Source organism: Chionomys nivalis, chromosome 2 (genome assembly GCF_950005125.1).
Source record: "Chionomys nivalis chromosome 2, mChiNiv1.1, whole genome shotgun sequence".
NCBI classification, from domain to species: Eukaryota; Metazoa; Chordata; class Mammalia; order Rodentia; family Cricetidae; genus Chionomys; species Chionomys nivalis.
The window spans coordinates 131196579-131223519 of record NC_080087.1 but is presented as its reverse complement, the minus strand read 5'-3'; the positions used below and the strand labels follow the sequence as shown (position 1 = coordinate 131223519).

Sequence of the window (26941 nt, the reverse complement as noted above, 5' to 3'; positions counted from 1 at the left end):
GTGTGAGCACACTAGAAAAGGACAAGTTCTACACGTATTTTGGTGGTATGTGTAAATAGGACTTGCTAATAAATACAGTGTAGGCTAACCCAGAAAGGACATCAAAGATGATAAGGGTTTTTTGACCTGAGCAGCTTAAGTGTGGCATTAGCATTTATTGAAATGCAGTGGAGGGTGGAGACATGTAACAGTTTGATTTTAGACATGTTGAATTTGATATATCATCTAGATATCCAAGAGAGATGTCAAGTAAACACATAGATGGGTTAGAGGAGAAGTACTGGCTAGAGATAGAGATCTCAGCATTGTCATCGTGTGAGTGGTTTAAAGCTATGACATAGCTCATCAGGAAGATGAATGGGAGAGGAGGGGTGGGGAAGTGAAGAGGAGGCGGAAGAGGAGACTGAGATGGAGAGGCCAGTGAGCAAAGGTGTTGAGCAAGGGAGGAATTTACTGCAGCTGTGTTACATAAGATGAGTTAAAGCTGAGCATTGGATTTCAAACAACACCGGTGACCATAATAGATCATGTCAGTGAGTTGTTTGTCATCAAATAGAGAAAAAGGAAGAATTGGGGATGGGAGTTTCGCTGTAAGGAGGGAATTCACAGAAGGGTGGAGAGCAGAGCTAGGTTTGCAGTACCCTTGTCAGCATGTGCAGGTTCAGCTTTGCTGGTTTGTATGTCTCCCTGGGCTTTGGGTGGAAGGCGTGGATCCACAGAGGTCTTCAGGCCAGATAGAGAATTGCGTCAGTGTCTGCTGTCTTAATAAAGTTTAGTGAGCATCCTTGTCATAGCTTATTTGCTAGAGCTTTTGACAGCAAAACCAACTAATTTTCTTTCATTCTTGATGCTACTTTATTAGCGTGCACTCGGGGGTTTCTGCAGTGTTAGAGAACCAGGCAGCATGAGTGAGTGCACACACTGAGGGTAGACTTCAGTTAGCTAAGATACAGTGACAGCCTTTCACTAAAAGCAAATGTCAAGAAGCAAGTAATTGATTATTAACTAACTCTGCTAAATCTTTGAATAATTTATTTTAAAATATTTTGTGTTTATACTGCACAGAGGGTGAATTTCCTCTTGAGACTTAGGGTTTTGGCTGGCACCTCTTAGTATTAGTGAACTGACTTTAGATAACTTTCCTTATACCTGATTCTTGAATGATGTGGGATTTCCTTCTGTACCATTAATTAATAAAGAAACTGCTTTGGACCTGTAGCAAGGCAGAACTTAGGTAGGAAGGGAAAACTAGGCTGAATACTGGGAGAAAGGAGGAGGAGTTAAGAGAAACCATGTAGCCCCACTGGAGACAGATGGACGGAACTTTATCTGGTAAGCCACAGCCACGTGGTGATACACAGATTAATAGAGATGGATTAAATTAAGATCTAAGAGTTAGCCAATAAGAAGCTAGAGCTAATGGGCCAAGCAGTGGTTTGAATAATATAGTTTCTGCATGTTTATTTTGGGGCTGAGTGGCCAAGAGGAACAAGTGGCTCTTTCCAACACTTGAATTAAAGATTGTTTTACATTTAGTAAGATGGTGGTGGAACATGCCTTTAATCCTGCTCTTGGCAGGCAGAGGCAGACAGATCTCTGATTTTGAGGCCAATCTGGTCTATAAAGCAAATTCTGGGACAGCCAGGACAAATAGAGAAACTCTGTCTTGAAAAAAAATCAAAACCAAACCAAACCCCCAAATTTTATCATTTATATATTTATTATCATTATTATTATTATTTGTGTGTGTTTGTGCACATGTCACAGTATGCATGGAGATTCCTATTCTACCATGTGGGGTCCTACCAGCTGAGTCACCCCGCTGGCTCCTGGTTCTTGAGTTTCTTTCCTGACCTGTAAAGTGGGGCTAGTAATACTTACTCCATAGAGTGTGTAGGTCACCCCAGAAATGAGCTATGTAGTGTCAAGTGACGTTTCTTTTCATCTTTTCTGTTGAAGCGAAAGTTAGATTTTATTTTTGTTTTTGTTGTAGACGATGACTAAAATTTCAATTAAATTAAAAGTACATAAAAGCTTGGTGTTATGATATTCTATTTATAAGTCATATGATATGTGCATAGAAGCAAAGTTAAAGATATGAGAATACTTACAGAACAAGAGGAAACACATTTCCTGTAACTTTTTTTTTTTTTACTGAAGAAATAGGGGTGTGTGTGTGTGTGTATGTGTGTGTGTGTGTGTGTATTGGTTTTTTGAGAGACAGAATTTCTCCGAGTAGCACCTTCTGTCCTGGAACTCACTTTGTAAATCAAGCTGATCTCAAACTCAGAGATCTTCCTGCCTCTGCCTCCCAAGTGCTGGGGTTAAAGCCATGTGCCACCACCACCTGGCCTGTATAATAGTGTTTGAGCACAGTATTTTAAATACAGGCCTACTAATGAGAAGGAAAATAATTTGTTCTTGAGGCTGATGTAATTCAGATCATGATTAGTATTCCTATTATCAGATTCATTGCAAGATGTTCAACTCTAAAACTTATTCTTCTAATTTCTGGTAGAAAAATAAGGGCAGACTGGATTTGGCATGCATGCCATACTGTGTTTAACCCAGAGACGCAGGTTATTGTATGTAGTTGTTATCTCTTATTTTTCTCAGTTATAAAAATTAATTTCCAGTATTTTTTACAAGCAGAGTTTGTGTTCTTTTGAAATACTAATATGCAAACTATATAATTGTTTTCCTATAGTATTTAAAACTTTTCAATTTTTTTTGTTCAAACAATTGTTTCTGGTGTCCTTCCCTACTTTTCTCCAGTGGTAGTCCACCCTCATAACTACGAATATCGTTCCTCTAGCAATAGCTCCTAAACATGTGAGTATGAATTTCACTTAACTCCATTCACTGGTGAATTTAAAATTGTGATTGTACTTTTTGTTTTTATTTCCAGATCAGCCAGCATTACTAATCTGTCACTGGATCGATCTGGTTCTCCTATGGTTCCTTCATATGAGACATCTGTCAGTCCCCAGGCTAACCGAACCTATGTTAGAACAGAGACTACTGAGGATGAACGCAAAATTCTTCTGGTACCAGTCCAGCATCTAACCTGTTGCTAGTTTTGAGCATAAAAAATGATGACTTTTTATTCCCATAAAGAAGTACATACATAAGTGTCAGCTGGGCTTGATATGCATGCCTGCAAATCCTGTACTGAGAAGGAGGAGGCGGGAGAATCTTGAGTTTTTGAGGCTCGCTTGGGATAAGTGGGGTGTTGCTCTAAAAAAATAAAGTTTACAAATTAGGGAATGAATTAGCTTAACCTTTAATTTACTAGCATCACCTGAGAAACTGGGTAAATACTCTTTCATATTCATTGTATTACTGTTTTCTTTCCCCCTTTCATTTGACAAAATCATTTATCTAATACAAGAATTGAAGTTAGATTGTAGTTTGCTTAAACTTTGAAACATCATTCTTACATACATGGAAAACTCTGAGAAACTTTAATTTCAACTGTTTATATGACATAGTAATTGGTTCTTTTTTCAGTTTATGTATATGTAAAACATTTGCTAAATTCTAAGAACAATTCAAAGAAATGAAAAATAAGTCTTTTGTCTTAAAGAGGTTAATTCAAAAGACAGAAATGAGATCAGTGGGAATATTTTTACTAGTGAAAGAAGTAATATTTTATTTTATAATTTTATTGTGTTTGAGACATGACCTCTTTGTGTTGCCTCAGTTTTCTCTGTGTAGATGAGAGTGTCCTTGAATTCACAGAGATCTGCTTGCTTCTGCCTCCCAGATACTGGGATTAAAAGGTGCACACCACTGTGCCCAGCTTTGAAATACTACTTTAATAATAAAAATGTATCAAATGTATAACACAGGTATATATTATAGAGAAATAAAATAGGAAGATTGTTAGCAGTTGAGGGAGTTAGGAAGTCTTGAAGGGCTTGAACTGGATTTCAAAGGCTGAAATTACTTTTGTTAGGCAGAATGTGAATCTTATTTAAGGATATTACAAAGGTGTAGATTTAGGATCAAAGCATTTTCCATGGACAATAGAATTTGTTTGTTGAGATAGTTTAAATTGGAATCAGTGACTAGTTAGATGAAGGTTATTTTGATTTATCATTGGGAACGAATAAATTCAGTGTGTCTGTCCACCATTTTAGAAGTGATAGGACCTGGGAGAATGCAGCCAACAAATGACTGTGTTCTGACATCTCCATTTTTTAAATTTTTTATTAGTAGGATATCCAGAATGGTTTTGATTTGAGATGTTGTAGCTAAATCTAGCATTCTGTGTAATACTCTGCCACCAATACAGGGATCCAAACTATGTCCAGTACTATTGGTTACATTATTATATTGATCAGAAAAATTGAGAGAATAGCTTGAAAAGAGACCCATATGATTAGTAGTTCCGGACCTTTGTAGAATTTAAGTCCATATTTGCCTTTTAATAGGAACACAAAGGTTATGATGTTGTATGCAAATAGGAAGTGATTTAAATCCCAAAGAAAAATTAAATTCAGTTCTGTCTTTAGATGAATGAAGGAATTTATGATGGTCCTAAGGTTCAAGCATAGACACGGAGTCATTAGTAAAGATAACAGGAGCTGGATCCATTAACTCTACCTGAGTTGAGCCAAAGGAGGATGAGAAACATAAGTGTTCAGAGGCACTCTCTGAAGATGCACAGGTCAAAACAATAGATACAACAAATTTCCTACTAAAGGGCAAAATGAGATATTGACCATATCATCAGAGGTCCTGTCTGCCCTTGTGGGGTCAAATAAGGCCCTGTGCACCAAGGGAAAAGAAAACACATAGAGTCCTATTTCACCTGACAAGCTCTATCTGCATATCGCTTCCCAACTGACTGTTAATGGTGGCTCATGCCTTTAATCCCAGTACAGAGACAGAGGCAGGTGGATCTCTGTGAGTTCAAGGCCAGCCTGGACTACAAGAGCTAGTTCCAGGACAGGCTCCAAAGCTACAGAGAAACCCTGTCTTGAAAACAAACAAACAAAAAAACCAAAAAACCAACTCAAAAAACCTGAGTGTTAAGGGTAATATAATATAACAAGGATCAAATCCATAAATCCATGTAATTGCTGACATTGGGTTCTCCCCTGATTTATTAATTGAGAGCAAGAGGAGTAAGGTAAGCAGTTGGTACTTTATGGCTCTTATGGTATGAATAAATCCATTCCAGAGGTTTATCCTCTTGGGCTGTAATGTAGTGAGGAAAGTAAGTAAGCTTAAAGGAGGTGAAAGATCTACATGATACACAAATGCTTCTTTTAGTCTAGATTCAAAGTGCTGTAGTTCCTTTCTTCTCAAAATCATATGCAGGAACTGTCCATGCCATCTTTCCTTCTAGAGAAGCCTTCTGTGGTTTCTGCCCCATTATTCACACTCACCTTCTTCTGTGAGTATCCCTGCTTTCTTATCTCATAGCCCATTTCAGTCCCTGTTGCTGGCGCCACCCTTTTACCTCTCTAGCTGGTGGTGGGACTTGGGAGAATGGAGCTGATAAAGTGAAGCAGGTTAAAGTCTCGTGCAATTGCCAGTTTTATTCAGAGCATCAGACGAATTTGTATTCTGAGGGTAAGAGGAGTCACATGAGATATGTACACTCAGAGCAAGCCACATGTGGAGATCAAGTCTCATGTGGCAAAAACATATTTTCCTGTAGAGGCATATAAATAAATAGCAGTAGCCAGTTATGATGAGTAATCTGAATTAAACTCCTATCTGCTATACCTGGGAGGAGCATAAAAACACATTCCAGGAACAATTCCGTGTTTTAAAGAAACCAAGGTCACAAGACTCTTGCCTTGTTTTCCCATAAGCACTCAGAATTCTCACACCTTTCCATATTTTGGACCTTGTTCCAACATCTGTCCTTACACGTTTACATTTGAACTTGTAGTTCATGAATTTCTTTGAAAGTTTTTTTGAGTAGGAAGTTATTTAACAAAGACTTTTCTTTAGAAGTGTTTACTGGTCAGTTGAGGATAATGGGAGGACATCTAGAATCTGTGGAGTGGAGGCTACTCTAACTAGGTTAGTGTAATTGATTGTCGTCTTTGTCTACCTTGATTTGTCTCCATAGAATGTATTGTGTGCTCAACTGAGAGACAAGTAATATGTGCCATTGACTGAAGAAGAAGGAACATTTGAAATATTTTGTTTTGAAGAGAAAAAAAAAACCCAAATGAGTCAAATTGAAGCTGTTTCCATGCATGTGCCATTTATACTGAATGACTACCACAGTTAGCAGCTGTGAGGGACTCCACAGCGAGATTCCTTCTGAGATCGCAATCGTAGGAGCCTCTGAACAGGTACCCAGAACCCTTTCAGGGCTAACTAATTGCTTTTCATGTGATTGCAGGACAGTGTCCAGTTAAAAGATCTGTGGAAGAAAATCTGCCATCACAGCAGCGGGATGGAATTTCAGGATCATCGCTACTGGCTGAGAACACATCCCAACTGCATTGTCGGAAAGGAGTTAGTCAACTGGCTAATCAGAAATGGACACATTGCTACAAGGTATTATAATTTTAAGATGTTTTGTACTATACTTAAAAACAAGGACTTGCAGCTGGTGAGATGAATCAGTGGGTGAAGGCACTTGTTCCCAAGCCGGAAGACCTGTGTTGGACTAACCAAATCCGCATGCTACAAGAGTAGGAGGACTAATATGGTGAAAAGCCCCATGGGAAAAACTGGGTGCAACAATGTACTCCTGTAACCTCGGAGGGCAGAGGCCAGAGGTTCAGCTGGTGAGCTGGTCTAAGTGTAATTGATGAACTCCAATTATCTATAGTGAGATACCTGTCTCAAAAGATAAGTGGGTATCAATTGAGGAAGACACTTTCTGTTGATTCAGCTGCTCGCTTCACCACGTGAGCACCCGTGTGCACACAAACACACAGGACCTGAACCATGCAGTAACTCTTGAGATGGAGTTCTAGCAAAGCTGGATAGGAGACTGTAGCTAGCTAGAGTCTAAGGTCAGAGGGTTTTCTTGTCACTCTTCTGTAATCCAGACATTGAGTCCGTAATTCATTTCTGGAGGGACCTAGTCTGTCTCAGAGATCACATATAAAACATAAGACAGACAGGATCTGCTGTTTTTGTGTTAGCTACTTTTCTGTTGCTGTGATATTATACTATGTCCGGGGAAATTTATAGAAGAAAGAATTTATTTTGACTTAAGGTTACAGAGGGTGAAAGTACATAATGATGGGTATCTTAGAATTTCTGCTGCTATGGTCAAACACCTTACATATATGTAATGACAATTAACTATAAAAAAGAGGTCATGAATTTGAAAGAGAGCAAGGAGGGTATATGGGAGGGCTTGGAGGAGGAAAGGGGAGGGAGAAATGATGTAATTATAATCTCAGAATAAAAAAAATAATTGAAAACAAAATACAACACAACAGCATGACCAAAGGCTCCTGAGGAAGAAAGGGTTTGTTTCAGCTTACAACATTCAGGTCACACTCCATCACTGAGGGAAGTCAGCACAGGAATTCAAGCAAGGGTGTAGAGGCAGGAACTGAAGCAGAAGCCTTGGAGGAATGCCGCTTACTGGCTTGCTCTCTAAGGCTTGCTCAGCCTCCTTTATTGCATACCTGCTACCACCTGCCAAGGGGTGGGAGCACCTGCAGTGTGTTGGGCCTTTCCCTATCAGTTATTAATCAAGAAAATGCTCCAGAGGTTTGACCACAGGCCATTCTAGTGGAGGCATTTTCCCAAGTAAAGAAAAAAAACAAGCAGAAAACAACAAAATCCTAAACAGGGCAGCAGCAGTAGCATTCCAGCAGGCAGCAGGCATGGCGACAAGAACAGGATGCTTAGAGCTCACATCTTGAACCACAGTAGAAGGGCAAGAGGTTTGCACCCTGAAAGTTGGCCTCCATTAACATAATTCCTCCAGCAAACCTTCATCTTTTAAATCCCCCCAAACACTACCATCAGCTAGGAACCACATCTAACATATGGGAACTGTCTCAGTCACTGTTCTGTTGCTGTGAAGAGACACCATGACTGTGGCAACTCTTCTTATAAAGGAAAACATTTAATTAAGTTTACAGTTTCCGAGATTTAGTCCACTACCCTGGCAAGAAGTGTGGCATGCAGGCAGATGTGGTGCGGCAGAAGGAGTTGAGTTCTACATCTTGATCTGCAGGTAGCTGGAGGAGACTGTGTATCACACGGGGTGTAGCTTGAGCATCTGAGACCTCAAAGCCCACTCCCATAGTGACACACTTTCTCCAAAGGCCATACCTCCTAATAGTGCCACTTCTATGTGCCAAGCTTTCAAACACATGAGTCTGTGGGGGCCATTCCTATGCAAACCACTACACCTTTCAAGTTAAGATGTCTCTTAGTTTTTGATACTTGTTCAGATGAGTCTTCTCTCATGAGAAGGAATAAGAAAGAAATAGCGATAAGCAGGGAACCTCTGGGTCATAATTTGGTTGTAAGTCTTTTTACTTTTGTGTCTTTAGTCAAACTTTTCAGTCTCTTTGAGATTTGGACCCCTTAGTTCCAATGTAGGGAAATGATTTAGTATTCTAAGTAAGCTGTGGGTATTGAACAAAATAATGTTGGCTAAGTGCTTTCTAAATTTGTGAAATGTCATATACTGTAATGTGTTGTTTCCATTTCATTCATGTATTTCATATTTCTTTAATATTTGTTTTTTTTTTTTTTTTTAATCAGGACAGGAAGTTGTTTGAGTATAGGAACCATGCCATGCCATTCTCAGTGTTTTTACTTTGTTAAGGCTGAGTGTGAATGCCTCATGTACCCAGTGCATGCTTACTGAAATTCAGATAAGCTTGGTTTTAGGTCTACTTACCAGTAGTTTCTCCTTTGCTATAGTGCCTAGTAGAGTTTGTTTTCAGTAGTTCTTTCTTATCCCTATTTATCTAAAGACCATTTGATAGTTTCTCTTAGATTAGAAATAAAAATTTAAAAAAAGAAGTGTTTTATTATGTGCCTGACATACATTACTCTGTATGACTTTGTAAAATTTCAGTTTTCTTGGTCTTGATTTAGGGCACAAGCGATAGCAATCGGCCAAGCGATGGTTGATGGACGTTGGCTGGACTGTGTCAGTCATCATGACCAGCTTTTCAGGGATGAGTATGCTCTGTATAGACCGTTGCAGGTAATTGGTAGGGATACTGCTGATAAGATTGTAGTAGCTCGTTTCAAAATTCTGTTTTTGTTAGTAGGACTAAAAAGTGGGTAAATGGCCTAAAGACTCTGTTTCTAAAGCTCTCAGACTCAGTGCGGGGGAAGTGCTCCTCCACGAGTGACCTCCCTCTAGGATCAGGTGCTGTAGTATGCTGTGTCTTTGCTCACACTGGGCTGCTGGTACTTATTTTACTTGCCATTTAATTTTAATGCTTTTCATTTTTACTTTCGTTATCTTGAGGACTAAGAGGGAGATTTTAGAACTAAGAGTGGAAATCAAAGTGACTTGAAAATTTGATATTAGCTATTGAGATAGATTTTGACTCTGTATACAAATCGTACACTAACGATTTAATGCTAAAATTATTTTATAAGAATGAAAATTATTTATAGATAATTATGTTTGTTTTGTTTTTTTGAGACAGGATTTCTCTGTATATCCCTGGCTTTCTAGAACTCACTATAGACCAGGCTGGCCTTGAACTCAGAAATCTACTTGCTTCCACCACCTGGCTATTGATAAATTTTTTAGAAAAGATGTGATTGTTTAAATTTTGGTTTGTGTAAAAGAATACACACACACACGCACATGCATATATTCATATGGTGAAACTGTGAGCAGCTTGTGAACGAAGATTTATAAACTGAAGTTGGAAGCCCCATAATTAGAAATGACCAGTAGCCTCATAGAGTGGTGTGCTATAATTTGTTAGAATAGGATTGTTTTCTAGGGGGTTAGAGTTGCCAGGGTTAGACTACATTTTATGCTATCTTTACCCAGCACTAAAGGATGAGGTGAGACCTTGCCAACTACATACCAAAGAAATGTTTATTTGTAAAATGCTACATTCGCTTTGCAGCAGTGAAAATTATAATTTTAAGAGTATGATTATTGGGCTGGAGAGATGTTAAGAGCACCTGCTGCTCTTCCAGAGGTCCTAAGTTCAATTCCCAGCAGCCAAATGATGGCTCATGACCATCTATAATGAGAGCTGGTGCCCTCTTCTGGCATGTACATGCTAGCAGAACATTGTATGCATAATGAACAAACAATTAGTGTGGTTATCAATATGATACTACTGCTTTGTACCTCCTTTTTGTTATTTAGCTATTTTTATGTGAATTCATTGGGTTGTTAGAGTTATAGAAATGTAGGCCACAACTTCTTTATCATATGCTGATGCTGTCACTTAGGCTCAGTTGCTCGGTTTGCTTTGGTTCTTTCAGAGTACCGAGTTTTCTGAAACACCTTCTCCAGACAGCGACTCGGTGAACTCTGTGGAAGGACACTCTGAACCATCCTGGTTTAAAGACATAAAATTTGATGATAGTGACACAGAACAGATTGCTGAAGAAGGCGACGATAATTTGGCTAGTAAGTTTGACTTTCTAATGTTGTGGTGTTTATGGCTTATTGCTGTGCTGGCATGGTGAAATGATTGTATTGTGTATGATTTATGGTTCTCACTTGATGTCAACATGTGATAGTAGTGATCCTTGCTTAGTTACAGTATTTTCTGAAGGCAGCTTGTTAGTCAACTGACATTTCTGGATGTTGCCATGGCCTCTAGTTTGCAGCAGCTTAAAAGTAACTCTTGAGCTAATATTGCAGCAGGCAGCTTTCTTATCTCTCCACTGTGGTATCGACTCTCTCTCTGCAGAACCTCCAATATATTTTCTCTTTAAAACCTCTTTTAAAAATTTGTTTTAAATTTGACATGCTTAAATTTATTAAGTCTACCCAGAAGAACATGAAAATACTGTATCCATTTTGGTATTGCACATTGGGCTTATGTATTAAAATTTTTTTTCCTTTCCTCCAATGCCCTGATAAAACCCATTTTTACTCCCCTCTCCCTGTATTCCTTTCCCCTTCCCAACACTAAAAGATTCTGCCAGTCCTAGCAAGCGCACCTCAGTCAGCAGTTTCCAGTCCACAGTGGACAGTGACTCAGCCGCTTCTATCAGCCTGAACGTGGAGCTGGACAACGTGAACTTCCATATCAAGAAGCCCTCCAAGTACCCACATGTGCCCCCTCACCCTGCTGACCAAAAAGGTAGGAGGCAGTCACCACCTGAATTCCAAACAGGCCAGGAAGTGGGCCCTAGGGTCTCATTACAGCCTGCCCTCTGCCTTCCTCTGTCCCAAAAGGCTGACGGGCTCTGGAGTGGGTTTTGTTCTGATTCCCCTCATCCCATACTCCTCCCCACACCTTTTTTTGTTGATTCTTTTTATTTCTTATTTTCTCCCTTTGCACTACCATGCCCAGTTTAAAGCATATAGTCTTTAAAAGGAACTGTATCTGACTGTTCTTCCCATAATGTGCAACTTCCAAGGTGGAAATTCTTTGCATTTATAACATGGACGTTCTGCTCTATTCTTTTGTCTTTTCCTCATTTAACATCACAAATCCTCTTTGCCTGTGCTATTCTGCTTGAGTGTAGATGAGGGAAATTATTCATTTATGTTCATTACATTTATTTTAAAATGTCTTCTCTAGTGAGAAATGAATTCTTTGGTAATTAATTCTTTAGCTGTCTTATATTTTAGTTTGTGAACTCAAAAATACTAATGACCACATTAAAAAAAATCCAAAAAACAAAAAACATGATGTAAAAGGAAAGATACAGTGAACCTTTTCTAATATGTAACATAGCAGCATGAATTGATTGCTCCTTTTTAAAAATGTAGGATGAGATATATATTATCAGATACAATTAGAAGCTAAGTTCAGGTATAAACCTAATGAACCTAATGCACCATTTTTTTCAAAGAAAATAAAATAAGTACTTATGGGAGTTCATTTAATAATAATCATCATCAAAACATCTTTATTATAAATAGAATGCTTAATTCCATGGTTTTACACAGTATTTGAATTTTAAACATTTAACTCTCTAAAACTGAATTGCTTCTGAAATGGTTGCCTAATTCTTTGCTACTCTTTACTTTGAACCTAAAAATAATAAAAATTTATAGAACCTAAAAGTTTATTTCATAATTTGAAACATTTACATCCCCCAACAAATTTCTCATAATTATCAACTATTATCAAGATGTGATAAAATGTTAATTAAGATAATCGTGATAATAAAAGCTGCTTCTTATTTAAAAAATAAGGCAGAGAGAGAGAGAGAGAGAGAGAGAGAGAGAGAGAGAGAGAGAAGAGATTTGACCATAGGTGAGCTTTTGGGTGAGTGTGAAGGGCATTGAGGAGGCGTGACCCTTGTGAGACTGTACTGTACGCCACAGTTCCATGAGATCAGGCTTTTGATAAGGATGGGGTCAGCAGAAGACTGTCGCGACAGGACATCTGCCCTCTCAACATGCATGCTAGCTGTTCCCTTTTGCTGAAAGCCGAGTGTAAAGTACACTTGCTCTTTGCTGGTGGTTTTACCCCTTGTAATGTTAAGGATGTCCTGAAAAGTTTGAAAAAAGTAGCCTTTCATCATAGAATTCCTAATGGCAGAGGGTGGACTGCTAAGCCGGCACACATATACTTTAGGAAGGAAACCTAATTCAGAATGTTGGGTGAGGAATGGAACTGGAGGCTTAAAAAATGACATTTTTGCCAACCTCAGCGTAACTCCCGGGAGAATAAAAAGAGAGACACTTGCAATTGAAAGCTCATGATTCTTCTTGGAAACTGTCTTGCTTTAAATCCTTAAAAATTTTTTTAAAGTTGTGAGCTTTTAAAGAGTAGCTGTCATGTGATGATAAGTCTGAAAGAAGGTTACATACTTGTTAAGAAAAATAGCAGGAGGCTAGAGAGGTGATGGGCCAGTGGTTAAGAGTGCTGGCTGCTCTTCTAAAGGACCTGGGTTCAATTCCCAGCACCCACGTGGCAGCTCACAACTGGTCCATGACTCTAGTTCCGAGGAATCTGACACTCTCACACAGACATATGTGAAGGCAAAATACCCAATGCATATAAAATTTAAAAAGAAAATAACAAAGATCTTTACGATAACTAGTATACACGAGAAACATGCTAAGAGTATTCTCTTGAGTTAAGGATACAACTCAGTGGTATAGTGATTACCTAACAGGCTATGGAGTCTCAAATAGCTTTATAATAATCTGTTTCTTGTTTAAAATGCTAAAATGATCATTGTCTATTAGATGCTAGTAGGCAGAGGATGTCCTAAGTTACCCTATAGGGCTTTGCTTCCCATAGTCATGATTGTCCAACACTTATTAGTGTAGATTAATAGTATAAAATAATAGGTTTCATTATGACTTTTTTCATATATTCATAAATCTTTTCACATTTGTATTTGGGAGTTATATGTTATAAAGTGATGCAATGACATTTGTATATAAAGAACAATGAATGAGTCAATAAAACCAGTTAACATCTGGCATCTCAGGAACTTTTTTTTAATGACAAGAACCTTCAAATTTTACTTTCTTAGGAATTTTGAAATATCTACTACACATTACCATATTGCATTAATCATGTTATAAAGTATATCTCAGTTCCTTTTCATAACTGAAACTTCCTACCCTAGACCAGTACTTCCCTATTCTCCCTACTCCCTGGCCACCGGCACCTACTATTCTGCCCACTGTGAGCTTTATTTTTGTATGGAAACACGCAAAGCATAGTGTGTTTGGTACGTGTAGGAGTTCAGCAGTGCTACTACTAATACTGACATCTAGTTGTATAGCTTGCTTGAATGATTGTGCACAATATTGAAATGATACCAGCAGGAAGAACATCCTCCTAGGTTTTGTTACAGGATTTGCCATGTCTATAGTCAGTTTGTTTAGCACTTCGTGTGTGGGGGGGTTGTGTGGGGCATATGTTTATATGAAATCTTGTCTATGTATGTGTATGGAGGAGGCCAAAGGTCAACATTGGCTATCTTACTCAGTATTGTTCTTTACCTTAGTTTTTGAGACAAGGTGAGTTTTGTAGAAGTCGTGCACACTGTGCGTGGGTGTTCTGCATAATTACGCTGGCCTGTTGAAGTCATGTGTCTTTCCTTCCTCTTCTCTCTTCTCCTGGTTTGCAGAGTATTTGGTTTCTGACACTGGAGGACAGCAGCTCTCAATAAGCGATGCCTTCATCAAAGGTAATTTTACAAACAACTGTACTCGAAATGAAGTCTGTTTTATGATGGTGTGCTTGAGGTTTTAGCACGTTGACAGAAAGTGCTGAAAGTATATTTAATTAATATCATAGGAACATAATTTTAAATATGTAGAATGACTTTTGAGTATGTTGGAAGTCAAGGATACAAACTTGGTCTTGATTTGAGAGAGAATCTTTAGTTTAAAAATGATTGTTTAATTTTTTGAGTAGTTTGTATTTTATTCTTGATAGGCAGTGTATAAAAATGAATATTGATATGCATATTGTCAAGGATTGCCTCTTTGCCAAAGAGCTCACAAGTGAGCTTATCACTTGAATTTGGTGTTTGCCCTCTAGAGTTGGGAAAAGAAGTAGGCAAAGAGAATAAAGCACCAAATCTACTGATGAGTTTCATTAAGACTAAAGAAGAGTAGATGAGTACAGATCTCTCCTACCTTTAACTTAAACTCTTCTACCATGGAGAAAGACAAAGGGAGAAAAGACTCCTTCTCCAGTGATCATCTTAGTTCCTGGGGTTTTAGAAAAAGAGAGATGGGGCAATTTGGAATAAGGCCAGTGGCAGCTGGTCTGGTTTGATACTCTATCTAAATTTACCTGCTAACATCTAGCTTAGCTGGAAGTTTACAGACTGGCTGTTCATTATTGGGAAGTGCCAGTCTTGTGCCTTATGTACCATGTTTTATAGAAGCTGGTTTGCTCTAAAAGAGAAAGCACTAGAATTTTGTCTTTTCATTTGTTGTCATAGTATTCAATGATTATTTAATGAGCATGTTTTGTAAAACATTGTTTTTTTAACTTTTTGTAATTTATTTTGCCCTTTTAAAAGTTACTATTTTTATCTTTTAAAGTCATGTATAAGAAGTGTGTGTCTACATGTGTTTATGTGTATATGAATGCAGGCACCCGCAGAACCCCGAGGTGTTGGATCCCCTGGAGACTGAGTTACAGATGGTTGTGAGCTGCCTAATGTGGGTGTTGAGAAGTCAACTTCAGTCTTCTGGAAGAGCAGCAGATGCTCTTAATTTCCCAGCTCTGAAATCTGTGTAGACCAGGCTGGCCTCAAGTTCATAGGGATCTACCCTTTTTTTGCCTTCTGAGTTCTAGGATTAAAGATGTGCATGACCACACCCAATCATTTCACTGTTTTTAAAATTTTAAACACTTCAAAATCTTACATAAAACTATTAAATTTTATTTAGTATAACTTTTTAAAGTTTTTTTTTTGGTCTACTTTGTTAAAATTTTGTTGTAAAGCCTATATTGTAAAAATACAGTGGAGACTGTGTTGAGAGACTATACTGTAATCTGGGGCTGGGGTGTCAATGAAAATTTCTCTCTTGAGAATTCAGTGCACACATGACTCTGTTATTGTCACCATTCAGGTTTCAATTGAATGTGGTTTTCAGTTTATGATTTTATGTGCAAAATCTGCATCTTTTAACTCTTTAAAACAAACAATGCAAAAATACTATTCTGTTTGTCTTTTAGAATTGATGTTGATACTCTTGACTGAGAGTCTCTGTTCCTTAGGTCAAGTTACTTTTCATAGCTGTGCTCAGATTTCGGCTGATGCCAGTTGTTTCTGGGTTCCCCCCACCATGCAGGTTCTTGCACATGATATAGAAGCACTATACCTCAAGCTCTGCTTCTGCAATTTAGTGTATTGATGTATGTATTGTTGATTATGTATTTTATTATATATTTTAATTGTGTGTTTTACAGGTCTTAGCCATTTTATAGCAATAATTTATATCAGTCAACTTAAGATACTTTTATTTTCTAAGTATATGAGTTGATGGTATAAAACATGACAGTGAAATACTAATTTCTTATTTTGTGTTTAGAATCTTTGTTTAATCGTCGAGTAGAGGAAAAATCCAAAGAACTGCCCTTTACCCCTTTGGGCTGGCATCATAACAACCTGGAGCTCTTGCGGGAGGAGAATGAGGAGAAGCAAGCCATGGAAAGGCTGCTGTAAGGCACTAGATTTTTATTTTCAGTGGCTTGGACATATGCATAATTCCTCTTCCTTATAAAGTGGAAAATACTAATAGAAAGTGTATTCTGACTTCTGATGACGTAGCTCATAAAACAGAATCCCAAGCTGATTGTCTCCGTTTTAGTTTATGTGTTAGAATCTTAATTGAACAGTTTGAAGGTGCTTTGTTACTTTGAAAATATTCACAGATTTCTGTTATGTGCAGAATCATGGTGAGGATATATTGAAGGAATGGAATTGGCATGGAAGATCTTATTTGTTAACCATAATTGGAATTTTCTTTGTAGAGTGCTTCTTGTGTCTTTAGTCCTAACTGCAGACTTGTTTCTGTGACATTTTGTAGCTCAGCTAATCATAACCACATGATGGCACTACTCCAGCAGTTGCTTCACAACGAGTCATTGTCATCATCTTGGAGGGACATCATTGTGTCCCTAGTCTGCCAGGTTGTTCAGACAGTCCGACCTGATGTTAAGCACCAGGATGATGACATGGATATCCGCCAGTTTGTCCACATCAAGAAGGTGAGCTCTGCTAATGTTTGCCGATGCTAGGAACTGATGGGGCAGGGCTAATAGTCATTTATCTCTTAATGGTGATCTGTAAGGAACCATTACAGTGAGGCTGTCTGCGCTGTACAGTACAAGTAGAGCTCTTGGAAGCTGTTCATAGGAAGTGAGAGGTGCGTGGAAAGAGTGAGATGGGTGTGTGATGAGGACCAGAATAAATATAATTTCTTCCTTTCTTAATGCTTCTTTTTGGAAAGTCATTTATGAGAAAGTCTGTTCTCATAGACTCTTGACTCTGTCATGAGGAAAAGCAGTGGGTAGTTGCTTTAGTTAGATAATACTAAGTTCTGAATATATATTTTACTTGTAATATTTAATGTTAAAAGTATTGCCACAGATACCAGCTTATTTAGTCAATGAGTATTTTAGAGTAGCACATATGATGTTAGAGATTAGAGGGTAGGAGAACACAGTCATGGTGAGATAACATGAGATGATGAGAACTATATTCTGGACCTTTATGCCCTTACTTAGTCATGTTAATTATGGTAACAGTTCAAAGGTGTAAAGACATAATAGTGGTGATAAAGTCTGAGGATATATCACTGGTTCTTATTGTTTTCTTGTTTTATTAGATTCCAGGTGGAAAGAAATTTGATTCTGTGGTTGTCAATGGCTTTGTTTGTACCAAGAACATTGCACATAAAAAGGTAATGAGTTTCAGTTCAGCAGTGAAATTCAGCAGACCATGGCTATGTACTAAGCTCATAAGTTGGAATTTCTCAATTATGGAACAAAAGGAGATGTTGAAGGGTACCTAGCCATGTATTTCATAGAGGCAAAAGTTTGGAGATTCCAGGAATATCTCAGAGGGCTGATATGAATTGGGATTTGAATATGGAAATTTACAAGATAGAAGAAGGAAGAAGGGAAGAGTCAGGTTTCCAGATCAACAGTGGGCTCCATACTGGTATCATGATTCCCTAGACCCTGCTTCCAGGCAGAGTTTTTCTGAAAGGCTGTATTCCTTTAAATGGTGTAGTTTTCTACAACTGGTCTTCCTGCAGAATTGTCATTAGTTTCTTATGCTTATCACCCATTATAGCTCTACGTTCAGTTCCAAGGCGTCTTCCCAGCACTAGCACAAACATAGGAGGTTAGGTTAGATATTGAGTGTTCAGGAATCTCGAAACACAAAAGTATAAAATGCTACAGTGTCAGACAATACTAAAAGAAGCAGGCAGGTTTCCTGTGTCCCACCAAGGGTTTCGAACTTCTGAGGGCTGTTGAGTCTCAAATTACAGTGTATATCAGTATTTTCTGGGCACCTTGCTAAATATATGGACCCCTAAACTTAAACTGTCTCACTCCGTAGGTTTAAGGGAGTAGGAAAAGGTAGACAAGTGAAGGGAAGGATAGTATTACATTGAAAGTAGGCACTATGAATAGCTCAGTGTCATCTGTTGGTTGTCATATTAAAGTAAATTTTTACTGATTTACTTTCTGTATCTGTTTTGCTTGCATGTTTGTGCACCATGTGTGTGCCTGGTGTCCATGGAGAAGAGGGCATTGTATCTGCTGCTGCTGGAACTGGAGTAACAAATGGTTGTGAGCTACCATGGGTGCTGGGAATTGTACACCAGCTGCTCTTAACTACTTCAGCACCCTGATCTTTACATTTTGAGAAACTATAGCAGCATTCTCAGACCTTGCTATACTTCCTGACCATCAAGGAAACTTTATAAAACTTGGGATACCTTGGCCTTATCACAGGAGATATTGACTTTATTGCTGGAAAAGTTGAGACAGCTGTTCTAATCTAGGAAAGTAGATGGTTGACCTGTAGTCCAGTTTTACTCTTTTCTAAGTATAGACTAATACAGTTGTCTGTGAGTTGTTGCAGGTTATGGATTCCAGGGTCTCAAGGGAATGTTGAAATCTGGTGCTCAGGCTCTTTATATAAGCAATTGAATACTTTCCTATAGACTTGAAATCATCTTTAGATGACTTACTATGGCTACTACAATATAGGTGCTGTATAAATAGTTGTTATGCTATTGTCTTTAGGCCCTAATAAGTTATAATATTAGAAAAAGATAATTTGTGCATGCTTGGGACACATAGTACCTCTCCAGTCTTGCAAGATATTTTCTATCCACAGTAAGTCAAATCTAGGATGTGGAAATTACTGGTATAGAAGGCTGGCTATAAGACATTTAGCCTTTAGAAAATTGTTAAGGGTCACTTATAAATAATATGATGGTATTCAATATTATTTCTTAGACATTGTCCCAAAATCACTGCGTGTTTGCATATATAATCTTATAAAACAGTATATTACCCTTTTAAGACAGAATGTTAAACCAAAATAAGTGACATTTATTGAAGTAAGAGTAAGCATGTTAACTGGGTGGCGGCGGCATATACCTTTAACTCCCACACTCAGGAGACAGAAGCAGACAGATTTCTGTGAGTTTGAGGCTAGCCTAGTCCACAGAGTGAGTTTCAGGACAGTTAAGACTACACAGAGAAACCCTGTTTTGGAAAACCAAAAGGGGGAAAAGACTGAGCATGTTATGTCTTTTCAGAAGTTGAAGAAAATCCTGTAGGAGAGGTAGAAATACATCCATGAATTATTGGTTTGCCTCACTGATCATATTTAGACATAGTCTTTAATTTTAGAGCCTGAATATATTTTTCCCTGTTGACTGAAGTTTCTGTCTCACCTGGTCCTTCAGTTGTTCAGTCCCAAAGAAAACACACAGAGGTCTATGTTAATTATAAACCGATTGGCCTATTAGCTCAGGCTTCTTATTAACTTATAACTTATATTAGCCCATAATTTTTGTCTGTGTTAGCCACATGACATGGTACCTTTTTTGGCGAGGCAGTCACATCTTACTCTGTGTCTGGCTTCCTCTGTGTCTGGGTGACCACTGCAGACTGCCTCTTCCCAGAATTCTGTTCTCAATACCCCGCCTCAACTTCCTGCCTGGTTGCCTCACCTCTACTTCCTGCCTGGCTACTGGCCAATCAACATTTTATCAAACAAGCGCAAGAAACAAATCTTTACAGGGTAAAACCATTGTCCCACTGTTGTAATAAGAGCGGCAGGCTACATTCCTGGCACCCGGCCGCCCGCATGGCTAGCTTTATACCTGAAATAATTACATGGAAACTGTATTCTTTTAAACACTGCTTGGCCCATTAATTCCAGCCTCTTATTGGCTAGCTCTTACATATTGATCTAACCCATTTCTAATATTCTGTGTAGCACCACGAGCTGGCTTACCTGCGTCTGTCTGGAGTGGGAGAATCATGGCGACTCACTGACTTGGCTTCTTTCTCCCAGCATTCTGTTCTGTCTACTCCACCCACCTAAGGGTTGGCCTATCAAATGGGCCTAGGCAGTTTCTTTATTAATTAACCAATGAAAGCAACATATTAGAAAGAAATCACTCCCACATCATCCCACAGCACCCCAGCTAGTTACTGTTCTTAGAACTGTTGCCAGTTTGGGCTGTGTGAGCTGGGTCAAACTGAAAGCTTTGATGGTAGGACCCATGCTATTTTGCATGTGGCTTTAGTTGCATGGTTGAGTGTTAACATGAATTTCTCTTTTGAAAATGATTTAATGTGTTTTAACCTCTTTTAACCTCACATTACATTACCCAGTTGAGCTTGCCAGTTTAAGATTATTGGGGAATTTATTGTGTTAGAATAATGTTCAAGTGCCATTACATTTTCCCCTTTCTTTTCTACTTTTGAAGTTTAGAAAGACTGAAATACACTTCCAACGTTGCTGATCTAGAGTGTGTGAAATAGTCTGCATATAATACTTATCACCACCTAGGGCATGCTGTTTCTTCTTACAGCATGAGAATTAGAAAAGAAAAACATAGTATATGTTTCAGTATATAGTAAATGAAAATATAAGAGTAAAGAGGAATAGATAAGAAAAAGTTGCTTTGAAGAACTTGCTTTGAAAAAGTTAAAGCGAATAACCCAAAAGTAATAAATTGGAGTTTGATAATGCTAATAATTAGTAGGACTATAAGAAATTAAGATTATGATTAAAAGCCTATAAAGTGCAAACCTTTAACAAACTTTTTTTTTTTAGATGAATTCTTGTATTAAAAATCCCAAAATCCTTCTGTTGAAGTGTTCCATTGAGTATCTCTATAGAGAAGAAACTAAGTTTACTTGCATTGATCCTATTGTGCTTCAGGTAAGAATTTCTGGAAGAAGAAGTTTGATGGGATGAATGCTTACATTTTGTGCTGCTTGTTACATATAAAATGTTAATTGTACAGGCAGGTTTCTGTTACACTTTAGTAAGTAGCTCACCCAAATCTCCTTCACTCGTTTCTGAAGTTTCAGAGTGTTAAAGGAGCACGTGACTGGGAGTGTATGGAAGAAAAAGTGAAAATTGAAGTTTGGATTTATTACTCTTCTCTGCTTTGGCTCTTGCTTTACTGGGACAGTTTCTCTAACTTTTCAAGTCTCTAATGGAACCTCCCATTTGTAATAGACTCCAACTAATACCTATTTGTAGAATTTAAATAGCTTGTATGTAGTTGCAAATAGAACAATATCTCAAGGTGGAGGTTGTGTTGGTTTCTGTTTCCTAAGTGAAGGGTACCAGAATAGCAGCTCTAAGTTACCTCATCTGGCTATTGTGAAAGGTATTGTTTGCCTGATTTCTTTCTTAGTCAAATTGTCTTATGTGTATTAGGAGGGCTTCTGATTTGTTGAGTTAATCTTTTATCAAGCTACTTTGATGAAAGTATTTATCAGCTGAAGAAGTTCCCTGGTGGAAATATTAGAGACACTTTTGTATGCTACCATTATCTGTAAGTAAGTATACTTTGACTTCTTTCCAATTTGTATCCCCTTACTGCTCTAGCCTAGACTTCAAGTACTACTTTGAGTAGATATGGAGAGAATAGACAACCATGTCTTATCCCTTTTTAGTGGAATTGCTTTGCGTTTCTCTCCATTTACTTCGTGTTGGCTGTAGGCTTGCTATAGATTGCCTTTATTATGTTCAGGTATGTCCTTTGTCCCCAATCTCTCCAGGACTTTTATCATGAAGATGTGTTGGATTTTGTCAAAGTTCTTTTCTGCATCTAATGAGATAACCATCTATTTTTTTTTTCAGTTTGTTTATATGGTGGATTACATTTACTGACTTTTGAATGTTTAATCATTCCTGTATCTCTGGGATGAACCTTGATGGATGATCTTTTTGATGTGTTATTTGTTCAGTTTGCAAGTATTTTATTGGGGTTTTTTGCATCTATGTTCATAAGGGAAATTGGTCTGTAATTCTTTTTCTTTGTTGAGTCTTTATGTGGTTTGGGCATTAGGGTACCTGTGGCTCAGTGTTCCTCATGTGTCAGTTTTGTGGAATAATTTGAGGACTGTTAGCGTTAGTTCTTCTTTGAAAGTCTGGTTGAACTCTTAAAAAAAATCATCTGGCCTTGGACATTTTTTGGTTGGGAGGCTTTTATTGACTATTTTTATTTCACTGGGGGTTATAGATCTATTTTAATTTCTCATCTGATTTTGATTTAACTTTGGTATGTGGTATCTATCAAGAAAATTAGCTGTTTCTATTACATTTTCCAATTTGGTAGGATATATATGTCCTCATAATTCCCTGGATTTCATCGGTGTGTGTTATTATGTTCCCCCTTTTATTTCTGATTTTGTTAATTTGGATATTTAGTTAGTCTGTCTATCTTATTGATTTTTCTCAAAGAAACAACTCTTTGTTTCATTGATTCTATTATTCTCTGTTTCTCTTTTATTGATTTCAGCTCTCAATTTGATTATTTCTTGCCGTCTATTCCTCTTGTGTGTTTTTACTTCTTTTTGTTCTAGAGCTTTCAGGTGTGCTGTTAAGTTCTTACTATGAGAGTTCTCCAATTTTTTTTTGTAGGCACTTAATGCTATAATCTTTACTCTCAGTACCACTTTTCATTGTGTCCCATAAATTTGGGTATGTGTGTATTTAATTTCATTGGATTCTAGGAAGTCTTTAATTTTTTTAAATTATTATTATTCAATAGGGAGTTGTTCAGTTTCCATGAGTTTGTAAGCTTTTTGTTTTTGATATTCAGGCTTAATCTGTGGTGGTCTGCAAAGAGTTATTTCAGTTTTATTGTATCTGTTGAGACTTGCTTTGTGTCTTAAGTATGTGGTCAGTTGTGGAGAAAGTTTCATGAGGTGCAGAGAAAAAGGTATATTCATTTGTGTTTGGGTGAAATGTTCTGTAAATATCTGTTAGTTCCGTTTGGTGTATAATGCCTGTTAGTTCCAGTATTTCTCTGTTTAGTTTTTGTCTAGATGGCCATCCATTGGTGAGAGTAGGGTATTGAAGTCACTACCAGTGTATGTATCAGTGTATGTAATTCTTTTTGTTTTGTTTTGACACAGCTCTCCTCTCCCATCAATACTATTGATATTAGTTTGTGATCATTCAGAATACGTGTTTTTTATGAATGTAAATGTCATATACATGGAAACATTTATACTTAGTTCCAGAAATATTTAGGTAAAAAAAATTACTTTTACATTCATAGATAGTCAGATTTTTTCAAGCATGGTAGAAGTATTGCATTCTGTAGATAGTAACTAGTAAAACACAGTTGTCATCCAAGGCAAATGCTTGTTTAAATTCCCTGTCTATTTCCTAGAGCTCTTGTCTTTAGCTTTCAGCTGTATTCAGTAAAGATGGAAGATCTTAATTAGATTTAGGTGAATCTTTGTAGTTATGGTAGAGTATGACTTTTCAGAGAAGAGCCTGGGAGGAGCAAGGGAAACACAGTTACTTGTGCTTATGGAATAGAAGGGATATTGATATTGGGGTCTCTTTGTTGTTGTTGTTGTTGGCTTTGGTGCTGGGTATTAGGTCCAGGGAAGGGCTCTTCTGGACTCCTCAGGCTTACCCCCAGTCTGGGTACGTAATCCTTGCTCTTGGGTTTGTCGATTTTATAAATGATATCAGCATATTTTCATGGGATTAGATCACAGCTATATTGATTATAATATATTTCCTGGTTGTGGGGTTGTCAAAATGTGTAAAATTGTGCCTTGGATTTCATGAACTTTGATACTTGAAATCTGTAGATAATTTAAATTAAAAAGTTGCACTTATTTCACAATTACTGCATTGTTTGAATCTAGTAAACAACCTTGATTTTTTTCATTTGGGTTATGTTTTGAGCACATCGGTAGTTAGCAACATGATTTAATCTTGATAACATAAGGCATCTTGTTAGTAGTGTTTTCAAACTTTTTTTTAACCTTTAATGTCAGTTATGTTAAACATTTTACTTTGAAAAGAAAATATCTGCTAATTTCATGTTTTTTCCTGTCCTTTTCCTGTACATCTCTTCTGTCTTTCCTATTACCCCCAAGTGTAAAGTAACTGGGGAAGAGACAAGGGTGGTGAGAGAAAGGGCAAGAGGCAAGGTGCAGGGTAGAGTTACGTTGTGACTTTGCTCACTCTTTCTCTGCTGGACTTGCTGGTTTGTGATCACCAGGCAGTACTTGGGGCCCACTTCCTGATACTCTCTCTCTTGGATGAACAAAGACTAGACCTGCTTTTTAGCATGGAGCTTTATGTACAGTTAGGGAAATAGAATTTTTTTTATCTTTCTTTTTTTTTTTTTAATTTTGTGTCTGAATATTTTTATTTATTTATTTATTTTTGTTGAAAAAATTTCCGCCTCCTCCCCGCCTCCCATTTTCCCCCCTCCCCACTTCTCCCCCCCCCACTCCTCTCCCCCTCCCCCCTCTCCCCACTCCATTCCCCCTCCCTCTCAAGTCTGAAGAGCAGTCCGGATTCCCTGCCCTGTGGGAAGTCCAAGGTCCTCCTGCCTCCATCCAGGTCCAGGAAGGTGAGCATCCAAACAGGCTAGGCTCCCACAAAGCCAGTTCATGCAGTAGGATCGAAACCTAGTGCCATTGTCCTTGGCTTCTCATCAGCCTTCATTGTCCGCCGTGTTCAGAAACTCCGGTTTTATCCCATGCTTATTCAGTCCCAGTCCAGCTGGCCTTGGTGAGCTCCCAATAGATCAGCCCCACTGTCACAGTGGATGGGTGCACCCCTCGCGGTCCTGATTTCCTTGCTCATGTTCTCCCTCCTTCTGCTCCTCATTTGGACCTTGGGAAATAGAATTTTATCTGAGAGGAAATATATTTGCCAACATTGTACCAGAGACAGATCATGTGTGTGTGAATGCATGAACGCACATGTGCATGTAGCACAGAGTTCTGTTATATAGCCTGGGCTTCCCTGGAACTTTTATTTTGACTTCTGAATGCTGAGATTACAGTTATGTCTTAACTTTGCTTGGTTTCAGAAAAAATTAATTATATTTTATTGAAGTAGTACAAACAAAATTATTTCAAATGTCATTGAATTAAATTTTAGTAAGCAGATTGGGAAATTAATGTATTTCAGAAAAAAAGTTTTACTAATAAAGGGAGAATTTGAGAATGCATAATTGCTGTATCTTTTTGTTTGTTTGTTTGTTTTGAAATAGTCTTTCTACATATCCGAGGGTTTTCTCCAACTTTTATTTTCAGAGTCTGGAATTGTAGGATTGAAGGCTAGGCAAAAAATGTCTACTTTCTGTAAGTAAAGCATAGAAAGACAGAAGAAAATGCCCTTCGTTACAGGGTAGTTTATTTGGGTAAAAATGTCGTATACTGAGGTGGCTGGGAATGGTTGTACAGACTGCTGAAGAAATGCTTTGGGCACGTGGAGAAGAAGTGGCAGACATGCTCATTTTCAGTGTCTCTTATGTGGAGAGCAGAAACAGTTAAGGGTTGTATTATATTACCCTGGACTGTGTACAGTATTCATTTGCTTTGAAATGAAGCTTTTATTGTGGCAAAATTTCTTTTTTTCTCTCTTTCTTTTTTTCCTTTGTCTTTTCTTTTTCTTTTTTTTTTTACTTTGAAAATCAGAAAGGGGAGGTTTATTTAATGTAGCCACATTGGGAAAGGGGACAAAGTAATTCAATGGTTTGTTTTGTTTTTTTTCAGACAGGGTTTCTCTGAGTAACAGCCCTTGCTACCTCAGACTCTCAGATCCACATGCCTCTGTTTCCTAGGGACTGGGAGTAAAGGTGTGTGCTACCACGCCCGGCTATTGTGGTGGTATTATATTATATTAAGCATTACATTAAGAACTTGAGTTGTATTTGTTTGAAGTAGGGTATGATGTTAGGAAACTGGAGTTAGGAAACAGGTGGAGTATCATCTGTCTGAGGGTTATTAATTCTGACTCCTAGGAGAGAGACGATTGTATGTTACAGATGGAAAAGAAAATTCATAATCACATAAGCTTAGAAGTTGCTTTTATTGTAACAGGTGTAGGAATAGGCTTTTTGTTTCTTAAATTAAAAGTTTATGCTACTAGGTTCTTAGTGTTTATTATCCATACACATACACACATGCTCACATGTTGATCCACAGGACCCTAAGTGTGTTCAGCATGTACTCTCCCACAGAGCTACATCTTCAGCAAATTATAGATTATCAGGAACTGAAAATCTTTCAAAATAAAATTGATTGGAGGATGAAACATCTCTAAAACTTTTAAGTATAATGACTAGTTTAGAATTATGACTAAAATTCTTTGTTGTATTTGAATTTTTTACAGACTTATTTGTGAAGGAAAAATTATAGATTGAAAATTGATATTAAATCAGATTATCATGATATTTTAATATGTTTGAATATTGAATTTTACCAGGTTTTGTATTTCTGTTTTATCTCTCTTAGGAAAGGGAATTCTTGAAGAATTATGTTCAACGGATAGTTGATGTTCGACCCACATTGGTTCTAGTTGAGAAAACAGTATCTCGGATTGCTCAGGACATGTTACTGGAACATGGCATTACTCTGGTCATTAATGTAAAGTCAGTGAGTGTTTTCTGTATTTAGTCACTTAAAAAAACATGGCTTTTAAATTAATATGCATGTATGGTAGGTATGCAGCATTCTTTCTGTTTGATGTACTACTTATGTTGAAAGTGGGACACAGGTGTGGTAGCTACTTCATTATTGACTGTAGACTCGCATCAACAAGTGCTCACCAGTGCTTCACTAGTCCCTCCACAAAA

The 26941-nt window shown here is 37.7% G+C and overlaps 1 protein-coding gene across 8 annotated transcripts in view; it reads left to right on the top strand.

Annotated features, from left to right (window-relative positions):
- The window catches only part of Pikfyve (phosphoinositide kinase, FYVE-type zinc finger containing), an 85018-nt gene that overhangs the window by 21296 nt on the left and 36781 nt on the right, over nt 1-26941 (top strand). For 6 of the 8 annotated variants that reach the window (XM_057755573.1, XM_057755590.1, XM_057755583.1 and 3 more), the window contains 11 exons: nt 2909-3047; nt 6371-6528; nt 9052-9163; nt 10420-10567; nt 11082-11249; nt 14212-14271; nt 16136-16265; nt 16634-16814; nt 17435-17509; nt 20920-21027; nt 26601-26741. In XM_057755573.1, coding sequence (XP_057611556.1) covers nt 2909-3047; nt 6371-6528; nt 9052-9163; nt 10420-10567; nt 11082-11249; nt 14212-14271; nt 16136-16265; nt 16634-16814; nt 17435-17509; nt 20920-21027; nt 26601-26741 — 1420 coding nt within the window. The remainder of the gene's footprint in view (nt 1-2908; nt 3048-6370; nt 6529-9051; nt 9164-10419; nt 10568-11081; nt 11250-14211; nt 14272-16135; nt 16266-16633; nt 16815-17434; nt 17510-20919; nt 21028-26600; nt 26742-26941) is intronic. The other 2 variants (XM_057755624.1, XM_057755614.1) reach the window with 1 other exon arrangement.